The following is a 16,173-nucleotide window of genomic DNA, read 5'->3' as shown; positions in this document are numbered from 1 at the left end:
GACACCACAGTAACAACACGAAAAGGAAAACACAGCAAAGGCAACAATAACAGGAACAACAACGAGGGCAAAAAACAACATTCAGGCCCGACGGCGAATGTAAAAAAGTCAAAAGTGGCAAAAACGTTGGTAGATGGTAGATGGCGCAAAGGACCTTTTTGCTGTGGTTGGGCAGGGAAAAGCGCGTGGAAACGCACAGAAATAATAATAATAAAAGCGGGAGCTTTCGAGGAGAGGAGGAGGAGGTAGAAGGGGGAGGGGCTGGTAAGGGGGGAGGGGGTTTAGGGGGTGCTAGGCGATTTCAGTGAGCCGAGAGTAAATTATAAATTAACGCTGCAGGCGACACGAGGTCAACTTGGTAGCGTCCTTTGCTTTTTCACCTCCACTTTCTCCTCATCCTCCTTTTTTGCTTTCTGCTGTTTTTTGCCGCTGCTCCTTGACTCACACACATACGCATGGTCCGCGGATCCATGTCCCTTAAAAAAAAAAATACACTACATATCCACGACTACGAGATACCGGGTAATTGTTGGCTTTTGTATTTTTAAATATTTTTTAATTTATTTTTTTTAATATTATGGAGAATATTTGGTATATTCAGCTCAAGATAGCTAAACTCAAATTTGAAGTAAGCTGCAACACATTGAAGACCGCAGTATCGTTCATCTTAAATATTTCCTGTCTAACTTTTATAGGTCCCGAGATTCATGTCCTTCTTCAAGTTAAAAAAAAAAACTAGCTATAATAGGACATACCCCAAACTCCAACTACACTGGGTATACAACAAAAAAAGATGAAAACACGAAAAACACACATACAATGGAAACTCGGCACGCGGCCTCAACTGACCGCAAAAAACATGAAGAGAGGAAGGGAAAAGGGAAATAGGGTGGAAAAAGCGGGGTGGGGGTAAGGAAAAGCGGGAGGGGATGGGGTAAGTGGAGGTCAGAAAGCGTGGACAAGTGCTTCAATTGGCGTTGGTGGCGATAGTAAATTTTCTTCTGGTGCCTTTTTTTTGGCGAAGGGGATTTTCCGAATTACCAAACGTGGAGTTCAAGTGCAGCTGGTGGTAGGAAAGGGGATGAAAATCTGAAGGGAGAGTGGCTTGCTGCCAGATGACATGATAATTGAAAATAAGTTGAGATTTGGGCGAGAGCTTAAGGGCGGAACAAGCTAAAATCCCACTTGCTGGTTAATAAAGTTAACAAAGCAAAATAGCAGAAAAATGAGAAGGAGGATGAGTTTTATATAAAAAGATTTTTAAATTCGTAGGACCTTAAGTTTTCAGATTTCTAAACAAAAGAAGATATCTGGATTACATTATCAGTTCGAAATTAAAACGTTTAATGAACCAAATAACAGATTTCAGTTTGTTTCACTACCTAAATTTAATAAATCTTTTTTTATCAAACCCAATGTTCAATTCGGTTTAAAGGTTAATATTTTATTTATTACTTAGCAGAAAGCAAGAGAAATACTTTGTTCATAGTTTTCTATTAAATTCCTAATTAGCCCCTAAAGACATTCTTTCCATAAAATTATTTACAGGGAGCTTCCCCAATTTAGCTGAGAATTTGTTTAAATGTTGTGTATGCCAAAGTTTTTAATTTCTTTTACTCTCTGGGTCCACCCATAACTTTATTAAAAGTTTCGCTTTTTCCTTTTTCGCCCAAACAATTTCATATCCCAGCATACAGCTTAGTCTTGGTGAGTGGCAGAAGTTCTCCAAGTCTGTATGGCTTGGTGGTTGCACTTTTGTTCCTCCACCTGTGGGGATTCCCCTCCCTGTCAGGCATTCGTCCAAGCGATGACCATGACAAATATGCGGAAAACATGAACATAAGCCCAAGGAGGCGGGGCCACTGGGCACGAAACCCCCAATGAACAGGTGTAGGGATAGGGATGGGGGGAGGGGGGTTTCCAGGGGGGTGGTCGGTACACGCGTGCACAATTAAAATGCTCATTGACTCGCAACATGGACATGAACGGACATCCGCTGGCGCAGGATCCTTGGGGAGCAGGGGCTATTACTGTAATACTCGAGCATAAATTCGTGCCTAGTTCGCTGTCATGATTTTAATTTATTTTCCAGATATGCAAATTACTTTGTTATTTAATCCTTCTGTGTAATCCGCTTGGCATCATCCTGAAGTTAAGTTTCAGCGGCTTAAATTTCTCTATCACTGACACTGGGCCACACGAATCTGCGGCTGTTGCAGCAGCAACATCTCACGAGCTCGGCAGCAACACCAATTTTGGCATATATTATATTCGAACAATCAGGCTAGTATTATTATTGAATTTGGCTGTCTTGTGTTTCTCTCACGAAGTGGCCACAACTCGCGACGAACTGGCAACAACCGACTGGCGACACCGAACGAGCAACTCGAAGGATCAGTGAATTCGGCTGGGCATTGGTCACTTTTTGGCTTGGCTTCAGCCGATTTCTTAACTCGATATTAGCACTGCTTGCCACACCAACGACTATGATTTTTTGGTCAAACACAATCGAACGGAACGAACGCACAATGCCGCCCTCGCAGTTTCGAGTACCACAACGCTTGAATCTCTCGGCAACACTGAACGTGAACGCAATTTATGAATCGAGTCGGTGACTGCATCGCGAGTGGACCGCATTGGTCGCCTGTGGATGCTATGTTAAGAGTGCGCAGAGAGTGCGGAGTGCGCAGGCGCCGCCCCCATCACAGAAATATTGGGAGAGTAGCACGTTCCACTAAGTGTGGAAGCCATGTTATTATTTAATTCAATTGCCAAAGGCAGAAGTTCCTGATCTTGTTTACTACAAATACGACTTCTGTTTTAGCTAGTTATTAATGACTAAATACGTAAAATATATAATAAGTAATCAGAAATATGGAGAACAATTCGATTATAAGAAACTTCCTCTTTTAAATTAGGCATTATTTCTACATATATTGTGTCCTGACATTTTCAGTTGCTTTTTGTCCACAAAGGCCTAGTTTGAGTGCAGTGCCATATTTTTATCTATATTTTTTGGTATATTAGTTCTACGTAGAATATTAAAATAAATACGTTTTAATTAAAAATAATTAGTGGGTTTCTGATAAGAGATTAACATTTTCTGGTTACTGTAACATTGACCACAAAATGAGACACATCTTTAATGATTTCCACAAACAATTTCAGAGGCAAACAAAAACTCTCACAAAGTCCACATGAAATTTCGGAGAGAATAATATAAGGTCCGTTAAATACCTCATCATGGAAACAATTTAACTGTTAACAATTAACAGAAGAGTTTAAATATAATTCTTCCAAAAAATTAAATTGAAACTTATTAAATTATAACATTTTTAAATATTTGCATTGTCGCTTAAATAATCTTTTACTTAATAAAGAAATCTATTTAATAATAAACTCAGTCTGTTGGCTGTTAACATAAGGGGGAACATAATTTTTCGGAGTACTGCAATCCACAAGAAAACATATATAGTCTGTTAAAGGGGAAGTGGGATCTGTTCAAGAGTTTAGGAGTGCTGTTACTGTTAACCTCACATATCCAATTGGAACTGACCTACGTAAAATATTTTTGAACTTTTACTTTACCTAGGTAACAAAATATAGTATTTTTCCAAAACTAAAGGGCTTTAAAAAGCTATAAAGGACTTTCCAACTTTGAATAAATTTGTTCAGTTATCTTTTTCCGGCAATTTCCCTTACATCGCAGTTTAAACTTTAATAAAATTTTATTTGCAGCTTATTTATTTTTACATTTCGCTGCTAGGCAAAAAATGGCTTAATATGTTTTCAAATAAAGTGCAGTGGACTTAATTACGTGTAAGTGGCCACATTTAAATTTAATCCTGCAGAGAATACCCGTTTTTCCCGCAACTCACCAGCAAAAATTGCTCGTGGCATTAAGCCCGAGCGCCAAACAAAAGATTAAATTCAGGTAACAAAAATTAAATGATAAAAACAACACAAAAATACGGAAAAATTATACTGAATGCTGGGGGTTATATCGGACAGTTGGATCTAAAGGACGAGCCTTAATCGGAAGCACAACAGAAGCCTGTTTGTATTTCGAATTTAATCGCGTCCATCGGCGAGCGATGCAATCTGAAAATGCGCTTTGCCCAAAGTGGTCCAAATTTTCTCGGCTTACGACAGCCGATCTCCCTGTTTGCTTTAATGAAATTTGAATAAAAGGGAAGCCAGAAGACACCGCACCATTCTAGCCATTAAGCCAAACGAAACACAATGGTGGAAAAACAAAAAATAACGTCAATTTTAATACCAATTAGGATACTTTTTTCCTGCCCTCGCCTTTTTGTTCGAATGGAATGAATGAAGACTGCAGGGAAAAAGGAGGAGAGTGCGTTGAAGCCTGCAGAGCGCGACAAACAAAAGAAGGGAAACCTGTTCACCTGGACGGCAGGTACATATCACCGGCAAATCGGACAGAGAAAAAACGGCAGAGATGATTCTAAACTAAATACAGCGAGGCAACGAGAAAAGCAGGGCGCAGTTGAAAGATTAAAATCTGAATCAACGCAAGCAGCAGCAAAAGAAAATAATGCAAATTCAGATGAGTATCAAAAGTTGAAGTTGAATTGTGTGGATGCTGACAGGCGGAAAGGGGCGGCATGGCGGCCGGGGGGAGTGGCACTGCAGCAGCATCCAAACAAACGCCAGGACAAATGCTTGCCAGCAGAATGAAGATGACTCCCAGGGCAGCGGGCATTCATCAGTGGGCGGACCTCGAAGTTCACAGCGTTACACGGCAAAAAAAAAAAAATAGAAAATAAATAAACACAAAAAAAAAGTTAAAGGAACCCCTGAAAAGAAACGGCCAAAGGTCACTGAACCATTGCGTTAAGGCAGCCAACTGACAGGCACAGGTACATAGTATGTAGGTATGTAATCTGCACTCACATTCATAAATACACTCGAATATCAACGCATTTCAGAATTTGCAGGTCATCAAGGAAATGACAGGTCTATAAGAAAAGGAATGGGATACTTGACGAGAAAAATATACGTTTATATATTCGATACGTATAAGGTTTATTGGAAGGGAGTGTTGTGATAGGTCGATCAAAGGTAAGGTTAAAAAAAAAACCGAAGATATCAAACAACTCCTTTAAACGTGATTCTTACAAAACTGTTTAATTACTAGGACATAAAGTAAAAAAAATGTTTCTTTGTTTTAAAATTATATATTATAATTTATCACATTAGAAGTTAAATTGCAAAAAAAAAAAATTTTTTAATTTTTTTGACCTAATCTTCAGCCTACAGAAAATATTTGTCGCAGTGCCGACAGAAGCGGGCCAAAAACAGGACAGTTGAACAACAAAATTAAGTCGGACATTTAGTTTGGATTATGCCATGCCGAGTGAAGTGGCGGCCAGTCGAAAAAGTCGAGCATTTCGAGCATTTCGAGCATTTTGAGCAGCTTAAATTGTGTTTTCCCATTGTTTCGCTGGCTCCGCTCCCATTGTTGTTTCGCATCTGGTTCTTTTTTGTTTGGATTATGTGCTTCGGCTTTACTTGAGGTCAAAGTTGACACGCATTTGCATAGGAGAACGGTAAGAAAGAAATTCCGATTCAAAAAGGTTTGCGGCAAAATATCAAAGCAAATACTCGAAAAAAAATGTGTAAATGGTAGGAAATGGATTCATCCTCAAATCGTCAGCTTTGAGCCACTTAGAGATGTCCTTTTGGGCCACGGCTACCTATTCGCCCTTCGCCACATAATCTGCATTATAATTTCATTGCTGTCTCACCTGTTACACCTTCTCAGGTTGCTTCAGTTTCGGTTTATCTGTATGTCGGGTCCCTTTTTTCCCTCTCTGTGTGTCTGGACGTTGAGGCCTGGCGCTTGATTTTATGACCCTCATTAAATGCGCTCGGCTCGCAGGTTATTTCGCGTTGGTCCCTCCCTCGCAGCGCTGCTGAAAATGCTGGAAAACCTGGAAAACCCATTCGGATGCGCACCGCTTTTCCTTTTGTTTTTCTCTTTGGCGCCGTAGGGTGTCCACAAATGGGTTCTTCGAACTCGGAGTACGGATTCCGGGTTCGGGATTCGGTTCGAATTGTGTAAGAGTTTGGAAAGACAAATGGTGCTTAAGCCGCGTAATAGATCAGCGGAATAATCGTGTAACAATGTGCTCAAACGAGTTGAATAGCCAGCTAATGGGATAGTTTAATGGTGCTGGGGGAACTAGTTCAATATAACTTTTGGGAAGAGGCTGCAAGATTTATTTTCCTGCAGCCAAGGTAATATTATGCGGAATATTAAAAAAGCAATATGCTTTCTTTTAGAACAGGCTAAAAAAAATATAAGAAAAGGACATACATATTCAGGGTTATTGTATGTAGTTTGCGAGGCTATGATTTTATAAAAACACTTTTTTGCTATTCGATACTTAGAATAGAAACATTGGTCAATAAAAAACCCGAAATGTCTATTTCAAAAATTGTATTAATTTTTTTTTAGTCAGTAACCCGATTATAACTCCTAAGTAATGCCTAAAAATTAGCTTAACCAAGGAAACCTTTTAAATTTAGATGCCTGAAATGTTGCCCTTCCATGCTTCCGGTTCTATTGTAGCTCATTCAACAGTTTACGCAAATAAAACCCAAACAATTTTCGCCACCACAAAAAAAAAACTTCTGAAGCATTTAAAGAACACTTTTTTTTGGCATTTGCGTTCCTATTCCGCATTTATTATCTCCGGGTAAACAGTTCAAAGCGAAACAAAGCTCTCGAATGATGTCGTTTAATGAATTTTTATCTCCGAAAGAGACGGGTATACTGCGGCGGAGAAAGAGACGGGTAGAGCGGTGTGAAGCGGGCTCTTCGAGGTCATAAAAAGGGTTCACAGACGATTTGCTCGAATTAATTGCGCTGCCATTAACGAAGCGACGTGGAACCCTGGAACGGGAACGGGAATGGAAATGACAGCCCGAATGGGTGGGGAATACCGCCCAAATACCCCTCTTCCCCCTCCCCACGCCTCCCCCTCCCTTCCAGATACTACCCCAAGTGGAAATTTCGGTGAAATTATTCTCGCTGGTAATTTGTTTTTAGCCTTTGTTGTTGACTATGAAGGGGAAATTACGAATTCGCTTGAACTGCACAACAATATTTGTTTATTTGATTTTATTTCGCATGTTTTGTTCTGCTCTTCATGCCCTTAATTTCATTTTTTTCTTGGGCTCCGGAAATGTGAATTGAATTGTGGGTAAACAAAACAAAGCAACAGGTTCTGGTTAATTGAATTCGGGCTCCTGTTCTGAGGGTACAACTTCTCTCCCCTTTGAGAACCAAGAAAAAGTTTTCAGCATTGATTGCTTGATTTTTGAATATTTCCGAGATTAAATTCTGACCTTTCTGGGTTTTGCAGCCAAAGTCTAGTTCATTAAACCCGCTTTTGTCTCCAAAAATGGCCATGTATCTTAATTAAATCTGTACAAATTGAACACATGGGAGATGTCTATCGCGATCATTAGATGAACAAATTTTTATGGAACCTTTTATCTCTGGATCTTTGGCAAATTTATACGATGCTCGGCCAACTAAACTATCATTAGTGAAACAGAACAACGTCCTGCAGATCCAACTAATTAAGTTGGATAACTCGGGGAGATACACAAATCAAGTGATGGATACGATAAATTAGAGAACAAGCTTCTGATACCTTTCCCTGCCACCAAATGGAACAATCAAGGCATTTAACAATCGTTTTAAGCGGAAGGCGTTGCTCTGGCAGGAGCCCAATAATTATCTACTACATCATATTCAAATGAAATGATGAGAATGCAATTAAAAATGCATAGAAGCCATCGGTATGGGCGATTGAGGGTTCACTCAACTGTGGCTTTGATTGCTTAATTTCGATTACCTAACATCCCAAAACCCGATCCCGATTCCGACCCTAACCTCGGTCACAACCGAAGGGGAGAAGTTGCTTGACAAGATTAGAAGTCAATCCAGTTAATCCCCAAAGCGCAGCTGCCAGATCATAAAAATCAACGATGGAAAAACTACAAAATCAAAGAAACCCTTTTGACTTTGACTCCCTTTCTCCGCCTCCAATTCGTCTGGAATTTTTATTGTATCCGCATCTTTATGGGCGTTTATTAATTACCCATCGAGGCATTGATTTTCATGGGACAGCGGCAGCGGCTCCGAAAGAAGTTTTGTCTGTTTTTTTTTTTTTTTTGAAGCCCAGGGAATGAAAGGTTTGCCTTCAGATCGACTCCTCCGGTGAATGACAAAACTCCAAGGCGTTGAATTAATTTGTGTCAAGTTCTCCGTCTTTTCCTCTCCTGCCAGGCACAATCTCCACCTTTTCGATAAAGCGTTTAGTTGTGGTCGTCGTTGCCACTGATAAATCGTTCAGTCTGGAGTTGGGCTTTCAACGCACTTAAGGCAGCACTGGGAAAATAAATTGGCATGTTCCATTTAATATTATTTAACCAATTTTCAATTCAGTTGCCACACAAACTAGCTTAGCTTTTGAAAATGATGGAAATTGTTTAAAGAATCTACTGAGGAATACTATTATATATTTGGCATATTATTATGATGTTTAACGCAACCAACATAGTATTCTAATTTTTTTACGATATCCCCTTTTTTAAACGGTGAGGTAAACATTTTTTTTATGCCTTTGTTGTTTTCTTATAATCTAATCAACCTAAGGCAGATTAATAACATACTATTACTAAATTATCAATTAAGGCTGTTTACAGGGATGGTAACATATTTAAAATATGGGATGTGGCTGACAAAAATTAAAAGTCAGCCAAACTCTAATTACAAAATGTGCCAAGCTGGAAGCAGAGATCAACTAACTCTGTTTTCCAGTTCAATGTGATAATCTTTTTTTTGTAAAGCAAAAACTTATTAAAAGAAATTAAATTTAAATAAAAAATAATAATTTCTTTCCGTGTCTTAGCCATTTCATTACGCGTACGAGTATTGATGATCGGCTGTCGACCAAATGACCAAAGTTTGAGATAAGAACAGACCCCAAGGCGGATGCTCCGAGAGGCCGAAATGTGAGACCTGAGAAAATGCAACCGTTCGGGGAGATAAGCAGCCCAAGAAGCTTCTCCGTTGAAAGGGCATTAAAAAATTACCTGAGCTCCGGTAATATGCAGAAGGTAGGTGTGAATATGCCCGAGAAATGCCGACGATAAGGCGTAAAGTTTAAAATTTTAATTAAGCAAGGGCTTTGCCGGCAGGGGCATGTGGAAAATAACCACAACAAGGTCTGCAGAAGGAAGTGTCAGCTCTTGAGCAGCTTTAAGGATTGCAGCTTGAGTCGGTCTGCCTAATTGAATCCGAGGCATCCGCCCCCTTGGGGGGCGAGAGGCGTGTCCTGGCATCCCAGCCCCAGATATCTGAAAGCGATTTCTCTGGCATTAAGCAGATGATATCATCACAACAACGGAAAACAATAACGAGACGATGCCGTTTTTTTCGCAGAGGATTAAGTTCTTTATCGCAGTCTGGCCTTGGGCACATCAGTTAACCAATACAACAGCTGACAAGATGAAATGACTAGCCTCGATGTTCGAAGTCGCAGCTTAATTGTGTCAACAAGTTCATTTTATATTTGTACACGTAGTTTTTTAGATTAAATAGTAATAAGTATTAACTTTCAGTTGAGAATCGAATTAAGACCTTCCTTACCCTGTTGCATGACCATTTGGGGCAAAACCCAACCACTAATGGTGCAAAAGGTTGTTAAAAAATTAATTAAAAAAAAATTAATTAAAAAAAAAAAATAATTAAAAACAAGAAAGAAAGCAAACTTCGGCAAGCCGAAGTTCATATACCCTTGCAGCTATTGCAAGAATTAAACATTTTTGAAAACATTAAAATTATAATTTACTTGCGTATAAGTTTAAAAACATTGAAGCTATGATGATTTGCAGCTCAATTATTTGATAGTTATTTTATATATTTTTATTGTTCCTATGGGAGCTATATGATATAGTCGTCCGACTTTGATGAAATTTAAACCGTAAATCGAAAATATTTAACCATTACTAAATGTCGAAGAACTAAACAAAAAATTAAAAAACAGAAAAGTTATAATTTTTTTTCATTTATTTTTCCGATTGTTCCTATGGGAGCTATATGCTATAGTCGTCCGATTTTGATGAAATTTTTACCATAATTCTGAAATATTTAATCATTGCTTTATGTTGAAGAACAAAACAAAAAATTAAAAAACAGCAAAGTTATAATTTTTTTTCATTTATTTTTCCGATTGTTCCTATGGGAGCTATATGCTATAGTCGTCCGATCCGGCTCGTTCCGACTTATATACTACCTGCAATAGAAAGACAACTTTTGGGAAAGTTTCATGCAGATAGCTTTAAAACTGAGAGACTAGTTTGCATATAAACGGACGGACAGACGGACAGACGGACATGGCTAGATCGACTCGCCTAGTGATGCTGATCAAGAATATATATACTTTATAGGGTCGGAGATGTCTCCTTCACTGCGTTGCAAACTTCTGACTGAAATTATAATACCCTCTGCAAGGGTATAATTAATTATTGCTCTATGATACTTATTTATTTTATGTAGTCTAGTTTCAAATTATTTATTTTTAATCTATGAATCAACTGGTTGCAAGGGACTTAACCTTTACTTTATTTTTTCAACAAAAAAACACTAAAGCTTACTTAATTAGCATGAAGTTCAAAATCATACGTTTAACTTTAAAAGAAGTGCAATTGGCGGCTATACTATAAGGGTATTTATATATTATTTTTAAGAGCTTTGAAATTATGTTACTGGCAGTTCTGTCCACACTTTCCTTTAATTGATAATTATAAGTTCTATCGTTATAAATAAATTTGTATATAAATTAATAATTCCAGTTATCAACTCTCTTTAACGATCTAGTACAACAAAAGTTGCTTCTATACTAAATCGATGATAATAATCCCTTACAGTAAAACAAAACAATCCATCAAGTTTTTAGTACAAATAAGAACTAATTTTAGAATTTGGAAATACTGGTTTATGAAATCGCATGTATATTGAATAGATTATTGTAGATTACCAGCCAGGTACTTTTCGGGGTCGTAGAACGAGGTCATCACGATGCGCCCGCTGAACTTGCGGCCACTGAGCGCCGCCAAGGCCCTTTGGCAATCCTCGACGGACTCGAACTGGACGAAGACCTTGCCACAACCCCGTTGTGGAAACTGGCCGATGGGTCGAGGGATCTGGATGCTGCGGACGTCGCCGTATTTGGTGCACTCCTGCTTGATGTCCGAGCGGATGTCCTCGTACTCCTCGTCGTCCAGCAGCTCCTCCGGCAAAACCATGTTGAAGAGACACAGCACCTCGGTGGCTTCGCCAGCGGCCAGAATGGAAGATAGCCCCGGCACCTGCACGGCGGCCAGTGGTCCAGTGGTCGCGTTCTTTCCCCCGGCAATGGAGCGTTGAACCACCAGCTTGCGATCCCCCAGCTGCATGCCATTCAAGCCGGCAATCGCCTGATCCGTCAACGTGGGATCCAGGTACTCGAAGAAGGCGAAGCCCTTGCTCAGGCGCGTCGTGCTGTCCTTCACCAGGTTGAAGCCCCTCAGCTTGCCGAAGGACAGCAGGAGCTCCTTGATCTGGCCTTCGTCCAGGCACGTGGGCAGACCACCAACGAAGATCTTGTGCGGAGAATCGGGCACCAGGGAGGAGATCACATGGGGTCCAGTTGCGGCAGCGATCGGCGGCATCGTGAAGGTGGCTTGCGGCATCCTGAAATTGGCCGTGAAAATGTCCGACTCCGAGGTGCCAACGTTGGCCACCGGCTGGTAGTCGTGCGGTCTTCGGATCTTCAAGGTCTGGCCGCGAAAGGTAATCCCATCGAATTGTAGCGCCTGGGTGGCCTCGTCCATGGACCGGAACTCCAGGAAGGCGAAGTTCTTTTCCAGGTTGGTTTGGCACGACAGCACTGCCCTGCCGTCCGACTGCTGCGATCCAATGCCGCCCACGGACTGGATCTGCTGATTGAAGAAGTCCATCATGTCCTCCTCCGTGATGCCGAACGGAATGTTGCCCACATACAGACGGCGAGCCTGGCGCGTGACCATGGCAATGGAAGCGGATTCCCCCGTGGGCGGGGCATCCGGCACAATCCGCGAGGCTATTTGACCGCTAGCCTGCATGGCTTTGTACTGGACCGGGGTCAGGTGTTCATATCCCAGCGGCGGAACGTCCCAGGACGAGGGACCTCGGCCCGGACGTCGTTCCAATCGATATTTCTCTACATAAATCGTATCAGAGCGGGTAGGTCGGGAACGAGAATTGGAACGCGAACGCGAACGCCAAGGCTTGTCATTCTCAGTGCGACGACGACCCATGGTTTTGAAAAATATCCACTAAATAGAGATTCTTCCAACAAAAGGTATAAATGCTGTGAATGTTCTCAATCAACATTTGACAACTCAGAAAAGGTTGTCAAAAAGTAGAGTGGATAGCACGCAATGTGACCGTACTTAAGCAGACAATAGAAAGTACACATAGTACAAGATTAGTTTATTAGCTGCTTATATATTTCCTTCATATCTTTTAAGAGAATTATTAAGCGTGTAGTTCTCAAAAATATATTCATAAATAAAACTATTTCCAAAATGTTTTCTTTTTAGGCGGCTTTTCATGGTATTTTCATTGTCAAATAAATAGTTAAATCACTTAATTTCTCCGCGGAGCTTGATTTTAGATTCACTATACCAGTAGAGTGAAAGTTCGCAATGTGACCGTACTTAAGCAGAGAATAGAAAGTACAAATAGTAAAACTATAGTTTTTAAGCTGCTTACATGTTTCCTTCAAATCCTTTCATATCTTAATTAATGGATTTCACAAAAATATAATAATAATTAAAAGTTTTTCCAGAATGTTTTCTTTTAAGGCGGCATTTCATTTATTTTCATAGCCAAATAAATAGTTAAATCTTTAAAATCGTTTAGTTTCTCCGTACCAGTTTATTTCGAATATATAATAATTCTTCATTTAATTTGAAAATTATTTTTGGTTTCGTCTTCACTTATTTATAGTTTTGTAAACCTTAAACGCCATTTAAACCGGTTGAAGTATTGTCCCCGATCCAACAAATTTATCAACAAATTTAATAATTTAAATACCAACGGCTTGCTGAAAGGCACAATTAAGTCGTTTATCATGAAACCGAATAGTTTTCAGCTCTTATTGTGATTTGTATATGTGTTTCGACAGAAAAACGTATCTACGTATCTGCGGGTGCATTTCCACCGAATTATCGTAATCATCATAATTTTCGTTAATATCGCCAATCAATTATAATTAATTGGCAACGGCTCGCCCGCAGGCAGAATAAATAGAGAAGAAGCAATTTGTTAGGGAATGCTTTTTGGGTTCGTCAACAGAGCTGCGTGTGTCTCCATCGCAATGTGTGGTCTTTCCAGTTCATCTTCCCTCAGGGGTTCTCTCCAGGGATAGGAAGAGGTCGCAGGGAACTCATTCCCTGGAACGTCATTCCTTGGAAACGCGACAACGACTTCATTTGGAACCGAGGGGCGGCTCAATTAATTCAAAAAAGGCGACACAATAAAACTGTCAACCCAAATCGGACAAAAGAGGGACATCAAACTTAGGGTTAGGGTTCTAGTTCACGGAAAAAATTCTTATTTGAATAATTAAATATATATATTGCTCTAAAACTTTTAATTATTAATTTAAGTTATACATGTGCTTCATTATTTTTTAAACACTTACTTAGAATATTTTAAGATAAATTTAAATGCCCTTATTGCGACTGATCAGGATTAAATTATTTTACAATTGCACTTATTGTAATGCACATTTGTATTTAATAAAAATATTTTCTGCCTTGCGCATAAGTTTTTCCCTCAGTATAGCTCCGATTTCCCCACCTCCTTTCGAGTATATCCCCTATAAACAACTTTGTCAGACCCAAACGCAAGTGATAATTTATATCCTCGATCCTCGATCACCGACTGAGCCACACGATCTCCTGCGGTCTGTGATCCGCGATCCTTTGTGGAGATGCAGGCATTTTTATCCCATCAACCAGGATAATGGTCTACTGTTTAATGGCTATTTGATGGCCATACGATCGCGCACAGATAAAAAGATACAGTCCCAGTCATGATTCAATGCCAATTTGACACTTGAAAGGAGAGGAATGGGGGGCATAGTAAAATGCAATCTCTGTCAGGCATTAAGCCTAAATTAAATATATTTCATCCAGTGTCCAAAAACCAATTAATTCTTTGTTCGGGCGTTTGGGTTCGTTGTTGCTGTTGCTGGTGCTCCAATGGCCAGAACCTGTCCACAGGTCTGACAAACGCAATTAATTTGTCCATTTAAATTCTGGCAACGTGTCCCCGCCCGTTGCCTTCGGCTCCGACTTTCTGACACAGTGTTCAGATGATGACGAGCCCCTCCGTTTTTTCGATCCCAAATTTCGATTTTGGCCTTTTATTTGAACAGTATCGAAAATGCGATAAATTAATTTTTTCTTTAAAATACAAGCCACTCAATAAAAATTCATAACAGATTGTACCACGTTTGAGTTTTGGCCACATGCACGAAATTGTAATCAGTTAAGAGGCAAAAGCCGTGCACACAACAATATTAAATTTTGTTCTGATTGAAGTTGAAATTCTTTGGTTGTGTGGGAAAAAAATATCGGTAGCTACAGTGTTGAAGGGATACATACATATAATCGTTAACAAACCTATTTGTTTTTTGTTTTACAAGTGCAAAACAAAATTGATCATTTTTAGATCCCATTAGATATTTTTATTTTGAATAAAATAAACTACATCTCAATACACCTAAAACAGGAAAATGGTTCAATTAATTCTACTTTTATTTTATATGAAAAATGTTAGTTTCTGTGATAAATAAATGTATTACCCAGGAGCTACCTAATTGCATTGGTCGTGCGCGATATAAATAACATTTTCTAATAATTTCAATAGGTTTCAGTTTATTGTTTATTGGTACACATAATTTTAGCACAAATTTTGTATTTCCTATTTAGTTCTTTCACAATAGTTATTTTATTTACACATGTATTGTTACATAAACATGTTTCGCATTCGAACATATTTTTGTATTGTTAATTACGCTCTCTTCAAATTTTCTATAATTTTATTGTGGTGAGCCACTAGACTATTTGTTTAAATTGTAATATTTATTTTAAAACGTACAAAAACAATTTGCAATAGTTTGTTTTCAATGCTGTTTTGCTTTTATTTTGTTGGCTTTGTTTCTGTGACTTTTAAAAACAACACTGGCATATTATCGAGAAAAAAATGGGTACCGCACAAGTTGAAAGAATTTGTATTTGGTAGAGTTCGTGGGATAGATTGAGATTGATATTTATACGTTTTGAGTGACCCCGAGGCTAGAGGCAAATTCATGTGGGCGGAGGGAAGTCCTCTGTTGCGGTCAAAACTCTTTCCACGAATTTGGGACCCCAAATAAAAAGGAGGACAAATAATTTTATAATGAACTTTGGGTTAGGGCCGATTTCATTGATGGGTTCGTTTTCGGTGGCTCCAATTGATTTGTGGCCTTAAGCGTGTGAACGTGATTTTATTATCAAATATTGTCCATGTCGTGTTAGTTTTAGTAAATTAAATAAATCATCCAATGGCAAACAGCAAAAAGTTTTCTGTCCGAGTTCGGTTTTGTCAACAACAGCATTTCAATTTATTTTCTGATGAATCAACAGAAAAAAAAAAAGCCATCACGAAATATAAAACGGAATAATGAAAGCAGAAATAAAACAATTTTAGCATACAGCTTTTGCCCTTTGCCCAGATGTGGCTGTCTCTTTTTTATTACTCCTCCTCTCCCTCGCTCCATAAATATATATCTCGAGTGCATCCGCAACTACTTCAGATTACAGATTTCAGCATAACAATTTGTTTTTTCTCTCGTGTTATTTTGCTTTGCTTTTTTTGTAAAGTTTTATGCAATTTCTCGACAATTTGTCGGAGGCTGCTTCTCGTGCCATCGCTTCATTCTTCAGTTTGGATGAGGAATTTGCATCATAAATTGTCAGAAATGTCATACAAAATAAATATATTTGTACATACTGCTGTATATACAATCCTTTCTTTCTTTGTTTTTGGCATCGCAA

The 16,173-nt window shown here is 39.1% G+C and overlaps 2 protein-coding genes across 2 annotated transcripts in view; both read right to left on the bottom strand.

Annotated features, from left to right (window-relative positions):
• LOC108135379 overlaps positions 1-2,567 on the bottom strand; it is a 47,651-nt gene extending 45,084 nt beyond the window's left edge. The window contains 1 exon segment of the mRNA XM_041709828.1: positions 2,106-2,567. The gene's annotated coding sequence lies outside the window, so the exon portion shown is untranslated.
• An 8,426-nt stretch (positions 2,568-10,993) lies between these two features.
• Positions 10,994-12,454, bottom strand: LOC108135367 (splicing factor U2AF 50 kDa subunit). Its single transcript, XM_017256058.2, has one exon. The coding sequence runs from the start codon at positions 12,379-12,381 to the stop codon at positions 11,068-11,070; it is 1,314 nt and encodes a 437-aa protein (XP_017111547.1). The 5' UTR covers positions 12,382-12,454; the 3' UTR covers positions 10,994-11,067.
• Between the last annotated feature and the right edge of the window lie 3,719 nt (positions 12,455-16,173).

This window comes from Drosophila elegans, unplaced genomic scaffold (assembly GCF_018152505.1).
Source record: "Drosophila elegans isolate 14027-0461.03 unplaced genomic scaffold, ASM1815250v1 contig_520, whole genome shotgun sequence".
In the NCBI taxonomy this organism is placed as follows: Eukaryota; Metazoa; Arthropoda; class Insecta; order Diptera; family Drosophilidae; genus Drosophila; species Drosophila elegans.
The sequence above is the reverse complement of the archived record's forward strand: the minus strand, read 5'-3'. Positions and strand labels throughout refer to the sequence as shown.

Bases quoted from the DNA above. Each gene is read 5' to 3' on its own strand.
- LOC108135367 (XM_017256058.2), bottom strand. From the start codon at position 12,381: ATGGGTCGTCGTCGCACTGAGAATGACAAGCCTTGGCGTTCGCGTTCG.